This window comes from Aulonocara sp. 'chitande type north' Nkhata Bay, linkage group LG16, assembly GCF_057382095.1.
Source record: "Aulonocara sp. 'chitande type north' Nkhata Bay isolate Kocher_YH1m ecotype deep benthic linkage group LG16, A_spYH_male_GT1.1, whole genome shotgun sequence".
Taxonomy (NCBI): Eukaryota; Metazoa; Chordata; class Actinopteri; order Cichliformes; family Cichlidae; genus Aulonocara; species Aulonocara sp. 'chitande type north' Nkhata Bay.
The window spans coordinates 27826557-27852219 of record NC_141359.1 but is presented as its reverse complement, the minus strand read 5'-3'; the positions used below and the strand labels follow the sequence as shown (position 1 = coordinate 27852219).

Sequence of the window (25663 nt, the reverse complement as noted above, 5' to 3'; positions counted from 1 at the left end):
TATTACTAGCAAATATACAACTGGTCTGCTAACACAACATTATTAGAAATTGTAAATGCAATATCTCCAAATTTAGTCAGTAACAGCAGCATGGTTGTAGGGGAAACTGAATATTTTTGACACATAAATTTATCCATCTATCTAGTTATCTTTCAAATCTTGGACTGGGTATACGTTTAGTAACAACATAAATAAGTATAAGTGTGCTTAGTAAATAAATGCAGTACATGTTTTGTAGCCATTGCTGCAATGCAACCTTGAGGTTTGACTATGATCTACAGGACCTACAGGATCATTTTCAAACTTGACTGAAGATGCTATCAATCAGCTCTTAATACAAACTGTACTAGTACTGAGAACCCTTGTATCTTCTTTTATTTCTCCACAATACCCACCTGATCTTTGGTACTGTTGAAGAAAGTCGTTACAGGAGCATTTTTAGGACTTCCATGGTGAGATGTGCCTTTAAAAAGCAAAAAGATATTGTGAAAAACTGCAGGACTTTGATAAATACTAGATAACCATTTAGATCAAAGTGATTATGTTAGTTGAGCAACGTACCCAAATTGTCCAGCAGTTTAAACAGTTCTGCATGATCATTGGTGAAGTTGTTGGAAAGAAAATCCCCCACTTGACCAAGACTCTCCAGTGGAGAACTCTCTGTCACAGACCTGTGGTACAGGTATAACAGGGCAGGTGAGGTAGTAAATATATTCTATTAGATGCATTTAGGACCCTTTTAGTGCTAAAGGTTTCATCTTTCTGTCTTAAATTAAAAATACCTTTTGTTTCTGTGTTTAAGGCGCTTGATTTTGACCATGCATTACAGTAATCATATTTATAATACTGCAATTCACTGAAATAGAACCTAACTCTACAATACTTTGGTTCATTAAAATGAAGCTTAACTCGATGACACTTTGAGTCCCTGAAAAGAAACCTAACCGAACAATATTCTTGTTCCCTGAAATGAAGCCTAAGTAAAATGTACTGGTAGATAAGAAGTAGACAAACAGGTTCTTCTAGCAGCCATTGACATTCCAATTCAGGGAATTTAAATCAAAGAAGCTTCCAGATAATGGCATTTGTTAGCACGTGTAATGTGATAGGTAAGGGTTAAGATCCTTCCCTTCCTCCACAGGGAAAAGTCTGTTGTTGCCAAATTTTCATGATCACACACTGACTAATCATGTCACGTGATGCTGTGATCCTAATGTGATTTAAAGTCAGCAGAGTTCAAAATGTAGTTTTAAACAATAATATATGAAGGGTTATTGACTTAAATCATAGTTGCAGTAAATATGCAATTTGTAAATATGTTTTAGCACTTAGATTGCAGATTATATACATTGACTGTATATACACTGAGTATACTGACGAAGAAGGTACCTTGCTTTCCTCGACTTTGATGTTGTTGGTTCTACCAGGCGAGATGTGTTATGGCAACTGCTATCTGTGTTGCACATGAGGGTCTGGAGGAAAGGAAATAAGCCTGTGCTGGGGAGGTTTCGGGGACCCACATAACCTAGAGGAGATATGATAAAGGTTTTGCTGTAGTGATGAAACTGGAAAATGTCATATTCATTAAGAATTGTTTCTAGGTACGTAATTGCATGCATTTGGCAAATGCAGATAGTTCAGAAGCTTTAAAAATGACATCAATTCAAGATAATAATGTGAACGACAATAGGATATCTGATACTGAGAAACAGTTGTACAAACACTCTGTCTGAGAAGTTCCTGGAATAGTTAGAAGCATCTACAGCATTACTGTACATGGGTTTCATGACCGGTGCGCAACCTCTGCCTTCTTTGTTAGAAAACAATCTGAGCTATTGTATCGGACAAAAAAGAGAGATCCAAAGATTAACTCAGAATGACCTGTGTTTAATCAGGTAATTTTTGATTGATTGCCATGACGTGCAAGTTTTGAAAGCTAGAACATACTGCATAGGTGCATTTTTCCTTCAGAACTAAAAGATATTCCGTATACCGCTAGTTCTATAGGAACAATATAACATATGGAGTAACTTTACTTAAAAAATATGGAACATGTAGCAGTTAAAACTAAAAATGAGAACTGCTTTGCTGTCTCCAAAAACGTTTATACACCAGTCAGATTTTGGCGCATTCTGACTCTGTGTCTCTTTCAACCAGGTATAAAATAAAATACCCACTAAACGGTATCTCAGGGGCAAGAAGAGGTCCTATTGGTTTGACTGTTTTACTAAAAAGTTTGAACACTGGGTTATTAAAGTTCAAGTGAATTCACATATCTTTCAAATCCAATCTGCCAATCAAACCTGAACCACCAAATGTGACAGGATCAACTAGTCATCTAAAAGTGTTGTTTCCCATGGTGAACATTACCATGAGAAAGAAGGTTATTCCTGTGGTTTTTTAAGGATTTTATTGAAATTTAGATATACCAATTCTTAATGTTGCTGTGATTACATGTGGGGGGTTTTTAGGCTGAAAGCTGTTTGAGAACCTGGCTCTCTGTTAACCATTAACCTTGTTATTTAAAAAAGGCTGTAGGTGGCAAAACAAAGGTATCTCAAAAGCCTCTCCTTTTAAAGTTTCACACAAATCTAAAGCAGAGTAAATGTGATGTCAGTAGGCATTAAATGATAAAGCAGAACAAACACCATGTCAATAGTGATGGGATAGGCTCAAATCTGAAGGACCATTGATGTTTGCATTTAGTTGTCCATTTGTTTACTTTGGTTGCAAAACTAGAATGTCTCCAAGTATTTACCTGCTGACCTTTAAGATGACAAACAAAAGAATGCGGTCCAATCGAGTTAATATTGTGTCATTACTTACATAACTATCAGAAAGGTAAGTTTCAAGAGTACCCTTTAAAACTAATAAAAGTTAAATAAAAAAACCCAACAAAAACAAAACACCAGTAATGCAAAATGTAAGTTAATATTTCCAAACAAAGCTTCTACTCATTAAAAAAATATTTTTGATTGTTGTAAGGGACGCTTACAGTGGAATAGGCAGGTTGTGCATTTTCAATATGAGGTTAAAAAAAGGCTTGATTTTGTTTGCAGAATTAGCAGCAATTGATTTTTTTACACTTACATGTTTCCCTCACAACAGCAGGGAACTGGTGGCGGGTCACAGCAAGGATGATGAAGATGATCAAAGGCCAGGCGATCAGAGTCAGGGACCATACCTGAAAAAACACAACATATTTTAAAGCTTTGTAATAATATTCATTTCAGGGATGTGCAGAATGCCATTTTTTCATTCTTAGGTAATTAACTAGATATTTTGGACTCTTTGAATCTCACTCACTGGCCGTCTAATTACAGCCAGTCCATTCTTCCAGAGAAGAAGTTGAAGTTGGCGAAAGAAGGCCATCACTGGTGGAAGAGGCTAAAATAAGGAAAAAAAGGAAACAAAGTTAAAAATGATATTTTTCATTCCATTAAATTATGAGATATAGAGATATACTGGGATTCCATGATCCCAGTATATCTCTATCTATCTATCTATCTATCTTAAATATATATATATATATATATATATATATATATATATATATATATATATATATATATATATATATATATATATATATATATATATATATATAAAGTGAGAGAGAGAGAGGGAGAGAGAGTGACAAAATTCACATTGACATTTTAGGATAGGTGCGAAAAAAAGCTATTATATAACTTGGTGAGAGTGTATTCATTAAGTAGCTCACATATAGGTTACTTAAATCATATGACAGTTTTTTTTTTCTTCTTTTCTACAAGTCTCATCAACTGTAGCTAACGTCTATAGCGCAAACTTGCGGAAATAAACGGTAGGTTTAAACTAATAATAAATAACAGAAATGTAAATTACATCAATGTTGTAATTGAGTTTAGCTCATTTAAGATAGGCACTCAAAAAAATAGTCCACTGCGCACTCACCTCGCAGCCGCTTTCCTTTTAATAGCTCAAATTATTTGTTATGTGAGTGTCGCTCGCAGATTTGCCAGGGAGGGCATGGCTCCTAGCAGGAAGCCCTTTCCATCAGTTGTTCACCGGAGTAAGACAGAAGAAGACCACGCTCAAACGTAGGAAAAAACCCTCTCTGAATGCCACCGCGGTTAGTGTAAAAGCAACAACAATACTGACAACCTCAACCTCTCTGTCGCTTGTCTTGTGCTTGCGTGTATGAAAAGGAAAATCTGGAATGAAAAAGGGCGTGTTCTCCTGTTGCACCTGTGCCCACAACAACAAAAATGGGCCGCATCTCTTAGAACAAGAAATCGCATACACTGGTACAAGAAAGGGCGTTACTTGAGGACGCTTTATCTTTATATTTATCTTACTACAATATTTAAGTAGATTCTTGTTACCTCAGATAATCACAGCTGATAGATTTAGAGAAAAACCAGAGCTGCTTAGAGAAGCATGTGACGGAATTAGAACTGGTATTTTTTCTTTTTAATGTTTCTGTATTTTGCCCTAAATGATAAATAGAAAACCTAAATTTAAAGGTTGCATTGACCTTAAATGCCTTCTTTTCGTTTCTATAACCAGTGAAAGTTAAACCTCTTATTAAATCTACAAGGTATGAAATTACACACCTAATTATCTAGTGTTGTCAAGGAGCTACTGTATAAGTCTCCACAGAGAACAGTCACAATGATATGTGTGAGGGATCCATTGGGAAAAGTTAGCACTCACACACAATACTGTTTCCACATAATGTTGAGAGGGAATACGATCCGCCCAATTAAATGATATCGAATCACCAATTGTAATAAATTACATATGAATAAAAATTATCTTACACATTCATATTTCATTTGTGTTCTTGTATTTTCAAAAAGAATAATATGACTGAAGCTTTCTTTCAAATGTACAAACATCCTGTACAGACCTTGTGAGAAAAATAAATGTTGACATTGACATTGTTGCATTATGGTGAATTCTCCAAAAGTTGATTCTGTTCATCTGGACGTAGCTTTTTCAGTGGGAGAAACGTTTCGTCACTCATCCAAGTGACTTCTTCAATCTCAGCTGACTGCAGGTTTCCCCAGTCTTATAAACTTACAAACATATAGTGTACGCTGTTAAGTGCCAGGAGGATTGCCAGGATTTATACATCAGGGAAATCAAACAACATCTGGCAAAGCGGATGGCACAACACAGAAGAGCTACCTCGTCAGGCCAGGACTCTGCAGTCCTTTTACACCTACAGGCCAGTGGACACTCTTTCAATGATGAGGATGTACACATCCTGGACAGGGAGGAATGCTGGTTTGAGCGCGGAGTCAAGGAGGCCATTTACGTGAAAAGGGAAAGACCATCTCTGAATTGAGGAGGGGGCCTAAGGGTGCATCTTTCGTCATCGTACAATGCTGTGATTGCAGCCATTCTCCAACTCTTTGTGAATGGTGCTCATGGCCATTGACCATGACTATTCTATTCTATGATGAAGGAAGTGGGATGAGATGAGTGACGAAATGTTTCTGCCTCTGAAAACGCTACGTCCAGATGAACAGAATCAACTTTGGAGATTTCCTTACCTGGATGATTGAGCATGCATCAAGAAGATTATGGTGCATTCCATTATCTTTAACTCAGAGTATGAGCAGAAATTTACTGTCACCCAGTCTTTCTTTTATGGTACTAACATTTGTTATGCAGGCTGAGTATGTAATACTCAGCCTGATTGTTTGATAAAAACAACAACTGCGAAACAATGGACAGCAAGAATAGGGTTGGGCCATTTCACCTATGCCCAGCAAGGCCATAGGTGACATATGACTAGCAATACTGGTTTGTGATCTTGCAGTGTGCTGGAAAAAAAATGTCAGCTGTTTTATGCAGTGTACTGTCTTACCGCAGGAAGCTTATTCGACTAGCTACTGGAATCCAGTGATGTATAATACACTCTTGTTTTTGACTTTGCTCTATATAAAGTTAGTTTTCATGACAATGTTGTGTGAAAGTCATGAGCAAGCCATTGTTTTATATTTTTCCTTCAAGGACACAGACTTTATCGTAATAAAGTGTCTGGAACAATAGTTCTTCAGTCATTTTAAAGATCTTTCAAAGGTTTTCTTTGGATATTGGCTGCTTTGTCTCTTGTTTTCAGTCCAGTTTTTGTACCTGACCGTTTTCAGAGGAATGTCTTTTGTTTAAGTCACTTAACACTGACCTATTAGATCGGGAGAGAAGTACGACTGTAAGAGTCTTGACTTTCAATCTCAACAGAATGGTATAATAAGGGGTTTTTTTTGTTTTGGTTTTTTTTCTTTATAAACTAAATGTTTACACATATTTTAAAAAGACAATACATCTTTTTTTTCATTTTCCCAAAAAGTGAGGGGTGGCAACACTTTTTGTTTCTTTGAAACAACAGAACAATTACAGAAAAAAATCAATTTGTAGGTAATTCGGTAAACTAGCTTGATTAAACATCTCCATTTACATATGTACCGGGGAAACTTAATTATAGTTGAAGAGAATTGGAATTATGTGGTGGTATTAATCAGATTCTGAAATAACAAAATATTTTATTTTAGTTTTAGTAGGTTTCTGGCAGGGTGGAAGGTAATAGGTAAAAGTGCCTTGAAAAAAACATGCAAGTCTTTTGTACAGTACCAGTTTGATGGCAAGTTATGTGTGACTTCTTTGTGTTATGCCAATACCACTCCCTGTAGTACTTTAAATTAGGATTGCATCGTGTATGCTTGGAAACAGTTTGCGGTTTAAAAATCAGGCTGGAAAAATTAGGCATTGTAACGTCTTCATCATGGTGGTATTTACAAAGTAAAATGCTTGACTTCTGTTTTTTAATTTCCTACCGTTCCAATACTGACAATATTATGAAAGGGCAGATACTGTATAAAAAAAGTGAAACGTTTTTGTGTTTCTAAAATCATAATTGATTGTGCTTCTTGATAAGACACTTCACAAAAGCAAGTTTTCTTAATCTAATTCACAGTATAACCTTTGATTACCAATTTGTAGAAAAAAAAACAACAAAAAACTCCCCTCAAAAACCCCACTGGATTTAAAATGAGAATACACCGTCTAATACTCTTTGTTCCATTACAAGATAATCTGTTCACCATTGCCATGAATACAAATAAAAATGAAAAATACAGTTAAAAAACAAAACAAAAAATAGCACGTATACAATCTAAAAAACTAAAATGTAAGCAGCTTTATTTTTTGAAAATTTAATTAATACTGTTTACATGTTTGGAAGTCCTCTCCTTTGCCTATTTAGCATAAAGTCCAAAAGAGCGGTCTTTTCAAACCTGGCAGCACAACACTGAAACCATGAAACGTAAATAAAAATGAACAACAAAATTATTAAAATATCTTGAAGATTCCAAACACTGCATTTGGCCTTTGTCTAACCAAACTCTTAATGGTCACATCAATAAACAATTTTCCAGTGCGTGGGCTGTTCACATTCTTTCTCAGTGTCCCCACAGAAACGGTTGTATGTAGTTTTGGGGTCAAAGCCCAGAATTTCCCTCTCTTCGTGGATCCGGAAAGAGAAAGTGGAAACTGATGTTCCAATAAAAAATCTGGAAAGACACGTAGAAAAATATAAATTCAAAGAAAGATGGTGTCCATGAAAACTATGCAATACGGTGAGAACAGCATGAGTCACCGTGAGTAGTTTTTCAAGTTGAAATATTTTCCATGGGCAGGAACAAGTGATAAAGCTATCGAAATATCTAAGCTATTTTCTGTTGGGCATAGGTTAAAGAACTAGTATTTCCACAATAATCAAACAAACATTTTTAAACTGACGCACATTAATGTGCCTTTATGTCTAATTTAAAGGGAAAAAAGTTTGGGATATTTTTACATTTAGCTTAAATTAGTTTACTGGCAAAATCATAAAGAACAGCCGTACACAACAATAATGGGAACTTTGAACTACACAACACCTTTACCATAAGTTACAAGCTAATGTGCAGTCAAAGGCGCTTGCAAAGAAAAGCGTCTGGACTTCTTTAAGTTGCTTGAAGACGTTTCACCTCTCATCCGAGAAGCTTCTTCAGTTCTAAGGTCAAATGGTGGAGAGTCCCAGATATAAACCTAGTGGGAGTAACCCCCCACAGAGGGACAAAAGGACCCCCTGATGATCCTCTAATCGCCTGAGCCAAGGTGTGAAACTGGGTGTGGGTCCCAATCAGCCAGAGTTTCGGGTGAGTTCATTGTGAAACCTGGCCCCACCTTATCATGCGAATTCCTGAGATCAGATGGCCCAGGATGTGAGTGGGCGTTAAGGCGTCTGGGAAGGGATCTCAAAACTGGATTATAGATGGCCTTAATGCCATTTGACCTTAGAACTGAAGAAGCTTCTCGGATGAGAGGTGAAACGTCTTCAAGTAACTTAAAGAAGTCCAGACGCTTTTCTTTGCAAGCTCCTTTGACTACGATGACCTGGATGACTGAGAACCTTCACAGACAAGCTAATGTGCATTACATTCAAGGATAAAGGTGTTTGGCCACTATGTGACAGCATTTACCTTTTAGTATAGGTAATGGCTGAATGACATTTCCCCCTTGAAACTTACCATTAGCTGTATGTGCTTGCTGCTGAGGCTGCTCGGTTTAGAAAGACATGCAACACCACAAATTTGAAAACTCAAAATGTATCATCTATTTATATTTTCTCACTCAATACTCCTCTACAGAGCTAAAATAACACTACCGTAATGTTATATTAATGTTAAAAATTGTAATGACTGGAATGACAAATTAACCAATTTTCATGTCATATATGTGTAATTTTATATTTTTTGAAATAAATAACCTGCCTTATTACTACTACTATCACAAATGTTATCAAATAATGCATTAAATACTGAATGTATTAAAACCGTGAAACTAAATATACCTTGCATGGGCACATATCCACTGGTCAATTATGGCAACTCCTCCATCTTTAAAGAGTTCGAGGTCCTCTGTGGATGGCTCAAAGCGCACTATGTCTGGCAACAACTTTTTCAGCTCCTTTATTTCTGCAAATTTTACAGATTAACAAGTATAATAAAATCATATAAGTATACTATCTATTAGATAAACTACTACTAAATGTTCGCACTGTTCTTTAAATATTTATTGAAAACTCACAGAAATACTCAGAAATTTAAACCACAGAGTATTACTGGACAATATTACAATATATATATATATACAGTGGGGCAAAAAAGTATTTAGTCAGCCACCGATTGTGCAAGTTCCCCCACCTAAAATGATGACAGAGGTCAGTAATTTGCACCAGAGGTACACTTCAACTGTGAGAGACAGAATGTGAAAAAAAAATCCATGAATCCACATGGTAGGATTTGTAAAGAATTTATTCGTAAATCAGGGTGGAAAATAAGTATTTGGTCAATAACAAAAATACAACTCAATACTTTGTAACATAACCTTTGTTGGCAATAACAGAGGTCAAACGTTTACTATAGGTCTTTACCAGGTTTGCACACACAGTAGCTGGTATTTTGGCCCATTCCTCCATGCAGATCTTCTCGAGAGCAGTGATGTTTTGGGGCTGTCGCCGAGCAACACGGACTTTCAACTCCCGCCACAGATTTTCTATGGGGTTGAGGTCTGGAGACTGGCTAGGCCACTCCAGGACTTTCAAATGCTTCTTACGGAGCCACTCCTTTGTTGCCCGGGCGGTGTGTTTTGGATCATTGTCATGTTGGAAGACCCAGCCTCGTTTCATCTTCAAAGTTCTCACTGATGGAAGGAGGTTTCGGCTCAAAATCTCACGATACATGGCCCCATTCATTCTGTCCTTAACACGGATCAGTCGTCCTGTCCCCTTGGCAGAAAAACAGCCCCATAGCATGATGTTTCCACCCCCATGCTTCACAGTAGGTATGGTGTTCTTGGGATGCAACTCAGTATTCTTCTTCCTCCAAACACGACGAGTTGAGTTTATACCAAAAAGTTCTACTTTGGTTTCATCTGACCACATGACATTCTCCCAATCCTCTGCTGTATCATCCATGTGCTCTCTGGCAAACTTCAGACGGGCCTGGACATGCACTGGCTTCAGCAGCGGAACACGTCTGGCACTGCGGGATTTGATTCCCTGCCGTTGTAGTGTGTTACTGATGGTGACCTTTGTTACTTTGGTCCCAGCTCTCTGCAGGTCATTCACCAGGTCCCCCCGTGTGGTTCTGGGATCTTTGCTCACCGTTCTCATGATCATTTTGACCCCACGGGATGAGATCTTGCGTGGAGCCCCAGATCGAGGGAGATTATCAGTGGTCTTGTATGTCTTCCATTTTCTGATGATTGCTCCCACAGTTGATTTTTTCACACCAAGCTGCTTGCCTATTGTAGATTCACTCTTCCCAGTCTGGTGCAGGTCTACAATACTTTTCCTGGTGTCCTTCAAAAGCTCTTTGGTCTTGGCCATGGCGGAGTTTGGAGTCTGACTGTTTGAGGCTGTGGACAGGTGTCTTTTATACAGATGATGAGTTCAAACAGGTGCCATTCATACAGGTAACGAGTGGGGGACAGAAAAGCGTCTCACAGAAGACGTTACAGGTCTGTGAGAGCCAGAGATTTTCCTTGTTTGAGGTGACCAAATACTTATTTTCCACCCTAATTTACGAATAAATTCTTTACAAATCCTACCATGTGAATTCATGGATTTTTTTTTCACATTCTGTCTCTCACAGTTGAAGTGTACCTCTGGTGCAAATTACTGACCTCTGTCATCATTTTAGGTGGGGGAACTTGCACAATCGGTGGCTGACTAAATACTTTTTTGCCCCACTGTATTTATACATTTTGTAAATCAAGTTACCACACAGGGTCCCTCGTCCGACAAAGAGTTAAAGGAATTATTAGCTGATTGTATTTTATTATAAGTATTAGCTAGAAAATAGTGTTCTAAAACTTGACTTAATATGCAAATCACTGAAGCTTCAATGCATTACAAGTATAATTTCTCTATCTTTAAAAATGTGTGTGTGTCACTACCTTCATCATCTGCATCTGTCGCAACAAAAACTTTATCAAGTTTATGTTTTTTCATCAAGCTGCGTATTTTTTTGACAGCTCCCTTAAGACTTGGCACATCTTCTCTGTGACCCCAGATAAAGTCTTTCCGGCGCAGGTGGACGCCCAGATATGAACCACCTTTAGCTGAGCCAGGCTTGGCCTGAGGAGTGATCAAAAAATAGCACATCACTTTTTAAAATGCTGCTCAACATGGAAAATGGTCACACCCATAACTAGTACAATCCCATAAATATACTATTATAAGTCACTGTCAAACCTTCATACGAGTCCAGTCCTCGCTGTATGGCGTATGGTCTGTTTCATCTGTAGAGTTTAGATGTCTTGATCTGAAGTTATCCCCTATGAGACGCAGGTGCTTTGCAAAAACCATGCTGCGTCGTGTCTAGAATAGACACAGACCACAGTTTACAGACAGCAAAATTTCCCAGAATCCCATTGTTTTTGAAAATGCAAAAGATACATAATGTAACTTATTATCAGTAACAATACAGTGATGCCACAGTAATGCTGCAGTATACTACACATAGAAAAAGTCTAGGAAGAATAACACTGCCTATGATGACCTAACCTAACCTGAAACATAAGACGTGACGTATCACGAACTGAAAATTCTATAGTTCTTGACTTACATTCCAGTAGTCCTTCCCAGCATAGTGATCATGAAGGAGCGTCTCTGCTCGGTCGAGCATAACAGATCTGCAGAAACAACAGCATGCAAACAAGATTACCACTGTAGGTGTCATAAAATCTGACAGAGCTATGAGTAATGGCAGAGCTGAATAATAATGAAGCGAGATCATCTTTCAGACATGTTCCAAAAAAAAGAAGATCATATGATCATCATTTTTTTAAAATGATGATCATATGATCAGCTTTATGTTGAGACAATGTCACCCTGTTATTATGCATACTTTTTTATATTAACTTGTATTCTGAATTACACACCAGGAATAGAAATGTCTAATTGTAATGCCTATACTGAAATGGTACACCAAGTTGAACTAATGTAATGTTTTAAAGTTCTTTAGAGTTTTAAGTCATTTCAATTTAAGGTGGAAATAGTGACTTTTAATGAAGACATGTTACATTAAATCCAAACGTTTTACCAGCATCACTCAACAGCTTTTACCGTTTGACTGATGCCAGATAACAAATAACAATAACGTATGGTTGGTGACTTTTTTATTAGCATGTTCCTTTGTAGACTCACGTCGCTGTAATGTTTTTCTGAAGAACCGGTGCTATGACGGATGCATGGCCTTGTGCTGATAAACACGTTACATTTCGAGCTCTCGTCTCTTCGTATCCCCAAAACCAGCCCCTAAAAAACAGACAAGATACATGTGGCAAGTAGTGGGCACAGATAGACACAGAACTGTGAATATGTGCTATCTACAGTATTGTGCAAAGATCTCGAACCACACCTCATTTCTTTATGTTTTTCTAGAAATGTCAGTAATATGTCCCAGGAAGACTGAAAGTCAATATTTTATAATCTAATAGATCATTTTATTCTGTGTGCACTTCTTCTTTTGTTCTCCAATTGTCCAGTTTCCTCGGACTTTTTAAGGACACACTGCACCATGCCAAAACACAGTGGGGGGAAATAACTGCTGAATGTGTAAGTTTGCTTATTTACAAAGAAATGAACAGTCTCTAATTTTTGTTGTTTCAGTTTAATGCCGACAGATAGAATATCAACCAAAAATCCAGAAATAAAGGCACATTAAATTAAAATTATAAATTGATGCATGTCATTGAGTTAAATAAGTATTTGATCCCCAAGCCCCAATTTAAAATAAGTTCTTTGCTAAGTTATCTGTTATGTGTAGCCACAAAACTACTTCATCCCATCAGTCAGGTGCTTTTTATGCTTTAATGATTCATGGGTCAAGTGGTATCTAGTGGTTTAACAAACATAAAATATTTTTCTGAAAATGGCCAGGTGGAAAGACCAGACTTTAAAACCCTGAAACAACTTGAAAAGGTTTGGAAACCTATTTCTCAAGACCACTTCTGGCTCCTTGGAAGAAAATTTCACAGAAATGAGGGGTGAATCAAAACTTTTGCAAAGTACTGTAGACATGAAGTAGGTTTGTGTATTTTCTTGTGTAATTACATCTTTGTTACTAAAAAACAAATATATTCATCACACTAATACCCACATCTTTACTTCTGACCCCTGTCATGATACAGATAATGGCATCTAGTTGTTGTGTGTAACAAAATGTATGAGTGGTATTGTATTCGTAATGCAATGTTTTATAAATGTTGCTGGTTTTCTGCATTGTTTAATCACCTGTAGTAGCCATGTTTATCTTTGGAGTACATCAACTTCTCGATGCATGGCCGCTCGTCAACCTTTTCCTCCCATTTTCCGTCAGTCCATCCTTCCGCATAGTTTTGCAGTACCAGAACATGGTCTATAAACGGGCCTCCATTTTCTACACCAAGGAGAGTTCAGTTTGCCATAAACAAATAATTGTGTTGGAAAAGGTTTTAATTTATATATTTTAATTTATTGAGCTTGAAACTCCCTTTCAAGCTCGGGTCCAGAGGCCTGGGAGCTTAAGGGTCCTGCGCACTATCTTAACTGTTCCTAGGACAAGGTAGGCGAGTGGCTCCAGCAGATCCCAGGAACAACATCCGAGATCTCTGTCCAGAAGAGCGCAGGACCCTCAAGCTCCCAGAGGACCTGAGCGTGAAGGATAGACCGCCAGCAGGGGCAGGAAGGGAATTTTTTTATATATATTACCGTAGATATATCTCTTTCAAAAAAATGAAAATGAAACCTAGTCTGCATCACCCATCCAAATGCTCACCAGCAATGAATTCTTCATACTCAATAACAGGTACGTTGGCCTGAAGGCTAGTAAGGCTGAAGAACTCCCCCCATGGAATGCGGATTTGATGGAGGTTAGGGCTCTGCCAGTGGTAAAGGCGACCCCATGGGGGAAGCACCAACACCCAGTCATCTCCTTCTTTCCTCAATGTCTTGACCAGAGAAGCCATGCGAATATAGACATCTCTGCGCAGATTGAAACCCTCTGGAGGGTTTACATCATACAAAAGGTACCTGTGGTGACAAGACAAAGGCATAACACATTATTTGTATACTGTAGCTAATACTTTCCAAAATTGAGGTACCACCTTAAAACTTTAGAAAGCCTTACTCACTGTTGCAAATTTAGCTTTTAGTGACCCAGGCAGTTGTTTTCTCTCTTTTTTTTGTTACAGCAGGCTGTTTAACAATTCTGGAAGTTACAGTCTGATCAAACAAATAAGCATGGGTACAAATAACTTATACATATCACCTAACTACAGAAAGCAATAATACACATACAATAACCAGAACACTAAATTCTGCATTAAAGGTAAACACAAATGAAATCATGTTGTTTCAGAACTCCACTATAGAACAAAAATGTTCTGGCTGTTCTGGATTTGTGGTAATTTTATGGAAGAAGGCATTAAATTGTAAATTTTTTTAATAGATTAAGATGACGTTTGACATAGTCAAAGCTGGCACGATATCAATATAGACTTAAAAGGCCAAAAAGAAAAAAAACCCGACGTGTTAACTACAAAGAAACACTGCCTGTACGGTTAAATGAACAGCTGCTTCCAAATTTACGTTAGCATTGCTGGTTAGCCCACCGTTACGCTATAAACTTACCGCAAATCCCTGGCGGCAGCGACGGGTGCAGTAACCGTCTGGCTTGCGCTAAATACATTATCACTATTTCCTTCATCGAATACGGAAAGGGCGACGAAAACTGACAGCAAGAACGAACTGAAAGAACACGCTGAAGCAAATAACATCAGTAGTCTATTCAGTACGCTCTGCGCCATATTGACTCTGAGCCACGCACTTCCGGAAGCGTCTGCATGGTTGCCGGGCAACCAGCAATCGCAGACGCAGACGACAAAAACGAGGCCAGAGTGCAAAAGATTTGTTGTTCTTGTTTTGTTTATCTATGTAGATAACTTACATTTTTAAAATATAAATATCTAGTTGACTGCTACATACTTCCTTTCTGTGCAGGCAGTGCTGTGCTGCCATATTCACAATCAGACTTTTTTTAAGTAGATATTTCACAAGTTATATGGCTAATTTCCAACCCCTAGACAGGATAAAGCTAGTGTCAAAGGTAGAATTAGGTGAGTGAATCTAATCAAAATATTACCTTAAAGTAAAATACTTGATAACATATAAAATACTTGATATATGCTATCTTTGATTTAACTTAACACTGCACCATCAGAGTATGCCTGGACTAAACTGCGTTTTTTCATACAGCCAAAAGTGTTGAATGTATAAGCGGGTTGTGGCATGTAATTATTTTGTTATGATTGAGAGAGAATCTCCATGCTGTCACTGCAAGGATCGCCAGGTTGCAGGACAGGAAAAATTAACTAATTAAACACTAGCTTGCCTATCAAGATCAAAAGTCTTCAATAAATGAAGTGACACCTTCCCACTTTAATCCCTGCTTACAGTGTTGAAGAGTAAATATTTTACTTAAATTTGAGTTTGAGAATAATTTGAAAACATTAATATAAAGTTTGATTTCTTGAAAAAGAAAAAAAGAAATGACAGATCACTCAAGCATTTTATATAGTACTGTATTTTGGAAGCAATTTTTTGAGCAACAACAGTTCAAAACAGTTTATTTTACTTTTTATCATAGTGCTACAAACTAAACAACCTACAGAGTCTGTAGGTATCGAGAGTAAATAAAAGTAAATTGATTAGAATTTAACGTTTTAATCTCACTTCTACAAATAATAAATAACCAATATTAGTTTTATCCCAGAAAATAACAAATAAGATATAATGCATTTTAATATTCATCATCATCTTCAAATGAATTGATACCTGCCACCTCTTCATAATCCTTCTCCAGAGTAGCCATATCTTCTCTGGCCTCTAAGAACTCTCCTTCCTCCATGCCCTCCCCAACATACCAGTGAACAAATGCTTTCTTGGCGTACATCAGGTCAAACTTGTGGTCCAGTCGGGCCCAGGCCTCAGCGATGGCTGTGGTGTTGCTTAGCATGCAGACAGCCCTCTGCACCTTGGCCAGGTCTCCACCAGGAACCACAGTTGGAGGCTGGTAGTTGATGCCCATCTTGAAATTTGTGGGCAACCAATCCACAAACTGAATGGTGCGTTTGGTCTTGATTGCACTGATAGCAGAGTTGATATCTCTGGACACCACATTACCACGATACAGCAGACAACAGAGCATGTATTTACCATGACGAGTATCACATTTTAGCATCTGGTTTGAGGGTTCAAAGCACTCATTGGAGATTTCAGCCACAGACAGCTGCTCATGGTAGGCTTTCTCAGCAGAGATGACCGGGGCGTAGGCGGCCAGAGAAAAATGGATACGAGGGTAGGGCACCAAGTTGGTTTGGAAGTCTGTCAGGTCAACATTCAGGGCTCCATCAAAACGAAGTGATGCTGTAATGGATGAGACTATTTGGCTAATAAGCCGGTTGATGTTGGTGTAGGAAGGACGTTCAATATTAAGGTTTCTTCGATAAATGTCATAAATGGCTTCATTGTCCACCATGAACACACAGTCAGAGTTCTCCAGGGTGGTGTGGGCAGTCAGGATGGAATTGTAAGGTTCCACCACTGCTGTGGAAACATGAGGGGCAGGGGAAACAGCCAGTTGAAGCTTTGACTTTTTGCGAAACTCAACAGAGATTCTCTCCATCAGCAGGGAGGTGAAGCCAGATCCAGTTCCTCCACCAAAGGAGTGAAAGACCAAAAATCCTTGAAGACCATTGCACTGATCAGCCTGTAGATATGGAGAAAAAAAACAAACACTAAGACTGGTGGTTGATTAGGCTTGATTGCAAGTTCTTGTCTCTCTAATGGCTACTCGCCTACCAGTTTGCGGATCCTGTCAAGGACAGAGTCAATGATCTCTCTCCCAATGGTGTAGTGTCCACGGGCATAGTTGTTAGCTGCATCCTCCTTTCCTGAGATCAGCTGTTTAGAGTGAAATAGCTGACGATATGTTCCTGTTCGAACTTCATCTGGAAAATTAAAAGAGAACACAAACTCGTCTGTTATAGGAAGTGTTTTTAGTTAAAAGCTTTTAGTTCAATTAAGCTCAGATTCAGAGCACTACTTACCTATGACAGTGGGCTCCAGGTCAACAAAGATTGCTCTGGGGACATACTTCCCAGCCTCTGTTTCACTGAATAAAGCACTAGAGCAATGATTGTTGCCACCTATAGGCTTGTCACTAGGCATTTGGCCATCTGGCTGGATTCCATGCTCTAGACAGTAAAGCTCCCAACAGGTGTTTCCTATCTGAACACCAGCCTGGCCTACATGAATGGAGATGCATTCGGGCTGCAAAAGACAAAACAATCCCCCCATGCCCCAAAACAAAACAGTATATGTTTATGAAAAGAAAACACCAAAATACCACATTTGGACATTGTACACATGCTGAACAATTCTAGGAAGCAATTTGGAAATTTTGCCACTAGATGGAAGCAAAGAGATATTTAAGAAAGAAAAAAACAAGCAAAATGGCAGCTGTCACTAGATGTTATTTATGTACCTGCAAAGATCAGTCAGGAGCTCAAAAACAAACAAACAATGGCAGTCAAATTCTGCACTTATTCTGCACAAAATATATTTTTATTTATCTGTCATAAGCTAGAGAAAAAAATATAAAGCTTTGGGGTTTATTCTTTTATGTCTTGGCTAGTACACCACAAAGAGCCAAACTGCTTTCTACCAGTGTTTTTTTAGACTTTGTTTTAACAGCTCATGGATCATGTAGACAATATCTACCGGAATTTAAGGTCAGGATGACATAAAAATAAACAAAAAGGTGGCTGTTGTTTAGTCCACATGAGGTAACATGACACTGAGGTAATGGTAAACAAGAGTCATGGTGGCTGTGTGGCAGGCAGGCAGGAGTGGTGGACCCAAAACGCAGGACTCTTTGGAGACGAGATTTAAACTGAAAACGCAGCTTTATTGCTGGACAACCTTCTACATAAAATAAGACTCACAAAAGCAAAACAAAATTCTAAGCTGAGGTGCTGGCGGACTGGAAATCATGAACACATAACAAGTTGAAGGTACAACATGACAGGGAGCACAGGAAAACACAGGGCTTATATACACAGGGGAGTAATCAGGGAATGGGCAACAGGAGGGAGACACAGCTGGGAGAAATCAGGCTAACGAGACAGGGGAGAGGTAAAACTGAACGCACTGACATGAGACATGAACTTTCAAAGTAAAACAGGAAACCAGAAACCATCACACACAGACTCAACACTGAGAGGCAGACAGAAAATAACACATGGAACCCAAACTATACATGAGGCAACAAATCCTTAAACACGGATAAACAGAAATCTAGAATTCCAATAACAATCAAAGCACAAGCGTATCAAAGGGCAGCCCATAGTGCCAAAATAAACCAAGACATCAGAAACTCAAAATGCTGGGTCAAACCGACCCAGAACCGTGACAACAAGTTGAACTGCAAGGATTGTAAGAAATTATGTATCTATGTAGCAATGGGTGACAAAATAAAGTCTAATTGATCTGCGAGTGCTAAATAAATAATCTCAAACCATGCAGAAGATTTAAAAAAGAAGAAGCAAAACCTCAGTTCGCCATATGACAATCTGTTGAGAAACTTGACCTGATTCTCCAAAGGGAAATGTGATGCATCCCTGCAGTAACCCACCACTTTAGTGTCTTCAGAATGTGTGGCCCCCAGAGCCTTATGGATTGAGTGGAAGATAGGGGTACATCTTCAGTTATGCTACAGGGGACCTCTGTCTGAGCCAGCTTGATAAGGGTGAGACTTTAGGAGAAAGGTGCTTTGTGGCCCTAATGACTCCTAAGTATTAGCCTTGCCCATGAGGAGGTGAAGCCTTTTGCAGTAAAAGAAGAGAGGCGGTGCCTATGGCTGTGTCCAAGACTGCATTTCTGGAAAGAAGATAGTTTTCAGTGCTGTTTGGAATTTGAAAACAAGTGATTCTCGGAGTGTTTTACGTTTAATCTCACAATGAGAATCTGACTTGTTATTAAGTGAAATATCTCAACAACTGTTGTTTAGATTTCTTTCTTGTTAAGGAGTTTCTGACTGATACATATTAAAGTCTGTCTCAGGATAAACTATAATAACTCTAAATCATGTGGCTGGACGTCAGACTTTGCTTTGACTGTTTCGCCAGTGCCTGCATTGCAGTGCCATCTAGAGGTATTTGGGTCAATTGGGTTATGAACACACACACATACCACCTGGTAAACCTGCAATGTTATTATCAAGCCAATAGGATATTTTTTTTTGTTGTTTTTCAATTCCACTTCTCTGATTTTATAATTTTGATGTCTTGTCTCGTCTTACTGAGCAGAAAACTGTATTTTCCCCCCTCAATCATCTACCCAGCACTGTCATCAGTTTGAATAGGAGCTCTCAGTGGAAGAACCCATTTTACAGATCTGGCATTGTTGTAAATGTATATAATTCAGACTGCACACAGCCATAATTTCTACAGAGAATCAATGTATGTGTAACAGACTAACCTTTTCACTGTTTTACAAAAATATGAGCAGGATATTATGTTGTACATACAGAAAAATGCCATTTTAACTATTTTAGTATGATCGGAACACCAGGCACCCTTTAACAAATGTAATTATTTTATTCTGTTTTTGCAGCTGTCCATACATCAATACTGTATTTAACAAAGTGTAGCCCAATATTTTCATTTTTTCAATCAATTTCTTTATTTAATAAAATATTTCTTTCCAGATCTATTTTTCATGATGAAAGATAACATGATGAAAAATACCAAGACAAAACATGAACAATAGCATAACAAATCTTGGGAAATCCTGCCTCTGGACTATCCCTAAAACCACATGTAGCTCAAAGGCGAAGCAATATCTGTTCATTTATGTTTGCACAGACAGAGATCCACATTATATGTTTGTTAACCAATTGCTTGTGTATGTTTATACTCTGCAACAAACATCTTTTTGCTACCAAAAAAGGAAGATATTTAATACCAGAAAATTGGCAGTGTTCGTTTGAACATAGTGCTTTTAGTGGGTGAAATGTTTCATCATTCATCCAAGTGACTTTTTTGGGTGTATGCAAATGCAAAGCATTCATAAAAAAAACAGAAAGGAGAAAAAAAGTGGAGGTGTAGTCCAGGACGGTATATGTGTTTGAAAATGTGACAAATGATACCCACAGTGTCTCTGACTAAGGTAGTTCCTTGACTGAATTAAACAAATGTTGTATACATTTTCTTTGGCTGGAAATTAATTCCTATTCTGTAGTTGTTTTCTTTTTTCTTTTTTGTTCTCCACAAACATGACAGTAGCAGACATTGTGTGCATTGTGTTTCTGCACCACTTAAATTTAAGAAGTCCTTTTGCCAGGCCCTCTAATTGAAAAGCACTAATTGCTTTGCATATCCTTTGGAAAATATTTGGGACTATAGACCTAATAAGCCCTATGACATTTGTATTTGAAATCGCAAAGCTGCACCAGGTTCTTTTATGCAACAGTTGATAGCAGCCAGGAAATAATATTTAGCTGATGAACTGATAAATCAACTAAACACTTTTCATAAGTATTATTCAGACAATGAAGTCTCTTACTTTGAGATTCAAGTTAGTAAGAACTGCAATAACAGTATGCATATATGTAGTGTTATTGAAAAGCTACTGTTTTAATGACTCTAGCATTCACAGTTAACAGTAAAAATACAACACAAGACTTGTTATTATCCACTCTCTTGATTCCAGCATACTTACCAAAAGACAGGAGAGACAATGTAAAGCAAGTTACTGCTGTTTTGTGTGTGTGTGTGTGTGTGTGTGTGTGTGTGTGTGTGTGTGTGTGTGTGTGTGTGTGTTTAGATTTAAAAATGCAGGATGATGATGGTAATGAAAAGAAATAAACGAGTTCATCAGTGCCAGATGAGACATTTTTTTGGATGTTTTTCTAAAAATCTATTTGGCTTTTTGTTTGTTACCATGACCATAACAATTAAAAAATTCCTGCCTGCTATAGTATTGGCAAAATATTGGTTAGAAACATATCCGGTATATCACTGAAAACCCCTTTTCTTGTGACCTTTAGACTTCCAGTTTATTTGGTTTACCATTATGTCACCATTAGGTGCGTTGACTACACATTATTTTTTACACATAATGACCTTGAGCTGTCAAAACAAAGTTTAAAGAAAAGGGACTTGTATCATTTTATGAACTTTAGCACAGAAAATATTTATGTATCATTTATCAGCCAAGTTATCAGAGTGATTTTATAGAAAATATACTTGCATATATTTACTGTTGCATTTGTCACGTAGTCATTTTCCTTGCAGATTTATCAGTTAGCAAAGCTTTGTGTAGTATTTATTTTAGGTTTCTCATGTTAACCTATCACCAAGCTGTGAGTGGTTGCTGTTCCAATAAACACCGACTGTTGATCATCAAAACAGTGGTCCTTGTCAGGTAAACCTTTGCAGCAAATCTGTAAAAAGTGTGTGTTACCTTGATTTTACTATTTGTAAACTGAGAGATTTTGATAACTGCAAGTATGATAATTAACTATTATTTAGGGATTGTCAAAGACAAATGCCTCTCTAACTGTCTCTGTTTTTTTTTTAAAATTAATTTTCAAACATGCGTGTACAAAACTACAAACATGTCTGACTTGATATTCCAGTTTTTGTTGGCAACAGAAAAATGCAGGTTGAAATGAATACTCACAAATCTACCAGAAACAGATTACAAGGAAGAACAAGCAAAATAAAGTCAACAGTAAACTTCCGCTTCAGGAAGTGTTGGCTTGCTTATTTCTTGTCACAGTAAGACCTGGAAGATGTACATAATGAATTTAAAATATGAGAAGATGAGAAATAATGATTCACTGCCAAATGTTTTGTTGTTTTTGACCTTAACATGCATTTGACAACATCTTGTATGTTTGAGTGTTATTTGAATCTTTTGTAATAATCATTTACTTCTTTTTCGTTAGGTCACTATAGTTTTGCATGTAGAATAACCGTAGTCAGGACCATCATGCTTATCCTGACTGTATCTGTGCTTTCCAATTCTATGAATCAAGCAATTCTCTTTGCAGTCACAACCGACAGTCTAAGAGTTTAAACTTTGTAACTAATATAGTTTAGCATGAATCAAATGCATTACTTTGTGGATATTCACAGTTTTATGTTGAGTGTTTCTCATCCAGACCATGCAGGGGATGTTTCTCCTGTTATACAGTGGGATGCAAAAGTTTGGACATCCTTGTTAATAGTCATTATTTTCCTGTATAAATCGTTGGTTGTTACAATAAAAAAAATGTCAGTTAAATATATCATATAGGAGACACACGCAGTGATATTTGAGAAGTGAAATTAAATGTATTGGATTTACAGAAAATGTGCAATAATTGTTCAAACAAAATCAGGCAGGTGCATAAATTTGGGCACTGTTGTCATTTTATTGATTCCAAAACCTGTACATTAATTATTGGCACTCAAATTGGCTTGGTAAGCTCAGTGAACCCTGACCTACATACACAGGTGAATCCAATAATGAGAAAGAGTATTTAAGGGGGTCAATTGTAAGTTTCCCTCCTCGTTTAAGTTTCTCTGAAGAGTAGCAACATGGGGGTCTCAAAACAACTCTCAAATGACCTGAAGACAAAGATTGTTCACCCTCATGGTTTAGGGGAAGGATACAGAAAGCTGTCTCAGAGATTTAAGCTGTCTGTTTCCACAGTTAAGAATATATTGAGAAAATGGAAGACCACAGGCTCAGTTCAAGTTAAGGCTCAAAGTGGCAGACCAAGAATAATCTCGGATAGACAGAAGCGACGAATGGTGAGAACAGTCAGAGTCAACCCACAGACCAGCACCAAAGACCTACAACATCATCTTGCAGCAGATGGAGTCACTGTGCATCGTTCAACCATTCGGCGGAATTTACACAAGGAGATGCTGTATGCGAGAGTGATTCAGAGGAAGCCTTTTCTCCGCCCACAGCACAAACAGAGCCGCTTGAGGTATGCTAAAGCACATTTGGACAAGCCAGCTTCATTCTGGAATAAGGTGCTGTGGGGCTGTGTGGCCAGTGCAGGGACTGGGAATCTTGTCAGGGGAGGGACACATGGATTCCACTCAGTATCAGCAGATTCTGGAGACCAGCGTCCAGGAATCTGTGACAAAGCTGACACTGCGCTGGGGTTGAACCTTTCAACAAGACAATGACCAGAAACACTGCTCAAAATCCACTAAGGAAGGGGTATGGAACATTGGTCCTCGAGAGTCTGTCTTTCAGGTTTTAGATCTCACCTGAATCAGATGATTAGTTCATTACCAGGCCTCTGTAGAACTTCAAGACATGTTGAAGAGGTAGTTTAGCATTTAAATCAGCTGTGTTGGATCAAGGACACATCTAAAACCTGCAGGACACCGGCTCTCGAGGCCTGGAGTTCCCTACCTCTGCACTAAGGCATTCATGCAGAGGAACAAATACAACATTCTGGAATGGCCATTTCAGTCCCCAGATCTGAATATTATTAAAAATCTGTGGTGTGAGTTAAAGAGAGCTGTCCATGTTCGGAAGCCATCAAACCTGAATGAACTAGAGAATTTTTGTAAAGAGGAATTGTCCAAAATACCTTCAACCACAATCCCGACACTCATTGGAACCCACAGGAAGCGTTTGGAGGCTGTAATTTCTGCAAAACGTGGATCTACTAAATATTGATTTAATTTTTTTTTTTTTTTTTTTTTTTTTTTGGTTGTCGTGCCCAAATTTATGCAACTGCCTGATTTTGTTTAAACTATTATTGCACACTTTCTGTAAATCCAATAAACTTCATTTTGTTTCTTAAAAATATCACTGTTTGTCCCTTTCTTTTTTTTTTTTTAAATTGTAACAACCAACGATTTATACAGGAAAATGACTATTAACAAGGTTGCCCAAACTTTTGCATCCCACTATAACTCTTTGGATAAAATCTACCCTTCAAAATATAAGGTTATAGGTTGATGGTGGCATCAAAGATTCATGTCATTTCAGATTAGAACTACTGTTGCACACAGTTTTAACTACCTTTCAGCACACTTGGCATGTAAGGAATCTTTTTAATTTACTCTCAGAACATATTTTTGTGTATCTCTGTGACCTTTTCTTTAAACACAGTGCAATATTTACACCGAATATATTTCACAAGGAATGGCATATTTATGAATTTATAATGCAATTTTAACAGCACAAATGAGCAGAAGTTTCTGACAGTGAAATATGTGACTAAAAATGCAGTGCATCAGCAGCCATTTGTAGAAGCTGCAAGGTCATGTCTCAGCATGCTTGATTATTAAGAGTAATTCTAAAACTTTAAAAAAAATGTATTAACCAGGCCATTAATTTAATCTGCAAATGCTGTACATACCTGCATGTTTAACAGGGCTACTTGAATTTTAAAGGAAAAATGTTTCCTGTTCTGCAGGTTGATAGATGTAAAAGATACACTTACATTCCACACTGACTTAAAGGCTATGGTTTTAATCACCACACGTTGTAACAAACAATTATTAGCTTTTTATTTCTTTAGTTATTAGTATTATAGGCTACAAGATCATGTCTCTTTCAGGTAGGAGGTATTTGTGCCATTTGATTAGTAACATGTGATCTTTGTAATGTTTTAAACTTTGGTTATAGAAAGTAACCAGGTCATAGATGAAAGTGATTTGTTTGTATTTTTTATTAGTATCCTTAATTGCTATTTGAAAGAACCAAAAAATGTCCTTAAATTTGAAAAACACTATAGACCTAATAAAAAGATTTTCTTTCTTTCTTTAATATCTACATTAAATCTCCATTGTAATTTTAATGGTCATCTCTTGATGAGTTGAAAGTGTCTAATCATCAAAACTGCTTATCCAGGACAGCAGTCAGCTCAGCTTGACTGCCAGTCATTGAGCTAAAAATCTATTTCTGCTGCAGGAGGCCACACGGGGAGCAGTAGCAAGAATCCCTGCATCACCCACTTTAAATCTGGAGCATTTAAATAGATCTACTGAACATTCGTTGACACATATTGCAGAAATGCACCTCTAAGGAAACATTTCATAGAAGATAAACCTTTCTAAAGTTTGAAGAAGAAATTTCTTCACAGTCTACTGACAGAATTATGCTTACCATTGTTGATTGTTGGTAGATTGGCCCTCAATGAAGAGCGAGTCCCAACTGGTTTCAGCTTCTATGTAACTTGTTACAGTGGCTGTCACTGCAGCTTGACAGAGTAATATCAGGAGATCGAGGAGCTGGTATTTGTGGCTGGAAACAACTCCCAGCAAATTCTAAAACACACCCACTTTTCTAAAGAAATCAACAAGTCTAAACAATCATGTGTTTCGTATTTCAAAGAAACTGAGAAGTTACCCAATTGACGAGACAACTTTGTGTCCTGAAAGGTGAATAACTTCCAATAGATGGCAGTATCATGCTGATTTTAACAGGTTACAAGAACACACACACACACACACACACACACACACACACACACACACACTAAAATACTTCTTGAGATGCATT

General features: G+C 37.7%; 3 protein-coding genes across 7 annotated transcripts in view; all 3 read right to left on the bottom strand.

The window, feature by feature from the left end:
• Positions 1-4117, bottom strand: part of abca12 (ATP-binding cassette, sub-family A (ABC1), member 12) — a 57354-nt gene extending 53237 nt beyond the window's left edge. For both annotated transcript variants that reach the window (XM_086265909.1, XM_086265910.1), the window contains exons 1-6: positions 3934-4117; positions 3307-3387; positions 3091-3184; positions 1390-1525; positions 562-671; positions 396-463 (exon numbers count right to left, since the gene is read on the bottom strand). In XM_086265909.1, the coding sequence (XP_086122035.1) occupies positions 396-463; positions 562-671; positions 1390-1525; positions 3091-3184; positions 3307-3372 (474 nt within the window). In that variant the 5' untranslated portion in view covers positions 3373-3387; positions 3934-4117. The remainder of the gene's footprint in view (positions 1-395; positions 464-561; positions 672-1389; positions 1526-3090; positions 3185-3306; positions 3388-3933) is intronic.
• A 3046-nt stretch (positions 4118-7163) lies between these two features.
• Positions 7164-14940, bottom strand: pofut2 (protein O-fucosyltransferase 2). Of its 3 annotated transcripts, none has more exons than XM_086267241.1 (10): positions 14711-14940; positions 13857-14110; positions 13334-13478; positions 12245-12355; positions 11664-11730; positions 11291-11416; positions 10993-11173; positions 8885-9008; positions 8562-8589; positions 7164-7559 (listed from the first exon to the last, which is right to left on the bottom strand). In XM_086267241.1, exons 1-10 carry the CDS (start codon positions 14884-14886, stop codon positions 7488-7490), a joined length of 1284 nt encoding a protein of 427 aa, XP_086123367.1. In that variant the 5' UTR covers positions 14887-14940; the 3' UTR covers positions 7164-7487. The 3 variants fall into 3 exon arrangements, with proteins under 3 accessions (XP_086123367.1, XP_086123368.1, XP_086123366.1); XM_086267242.1 differs by lacking the exon at positions 8562-8589 and adding an exon at positions 14212-14302 and having other exon boundaries at positions 14711-14848; XM_086267240.1 differs by lacking the exon at positions 8562-8589 and having other exon boundaries at positions 14711-14938.
• Positions 14941-15635: 695 nt separating this feature from the next.
• LOC147311754 (tubulin alpha chain-like) lies at positions 15636-25603 on the bottom strand. 2 transcript variants are annotated; one of them, XM_086267447.1, is made up of 4 exons: positions 25268-25603; positions 17188-17410; positions 16940-17088; positions 15636-16847 (listed from the first exon to the last, which is right to left on the bottom strand). In XM_086267447.1, exons 1-4 carry the CDS (start codon positions 25268-25270, stop codon positions 15879-15881), a joined length of 1344 nt encoding a protein of 447 aa, XP_086123573.1. In that variant the 5' UTR covers positions 25271-25603; the 3' UTR covers positions 15636-15878. The 2 variants fall into 2 exon arrangements, with proteins under 2 accessions (XP_086123573.1, XP_086123572.1); XM_086267446.1 differs by lacking the exon at positions 25268-25603 and having other exon boundaries at positions 17188-17437.
• Between the last annotated feature and the right edge of the window lie 60 nt (positions 25604-25663).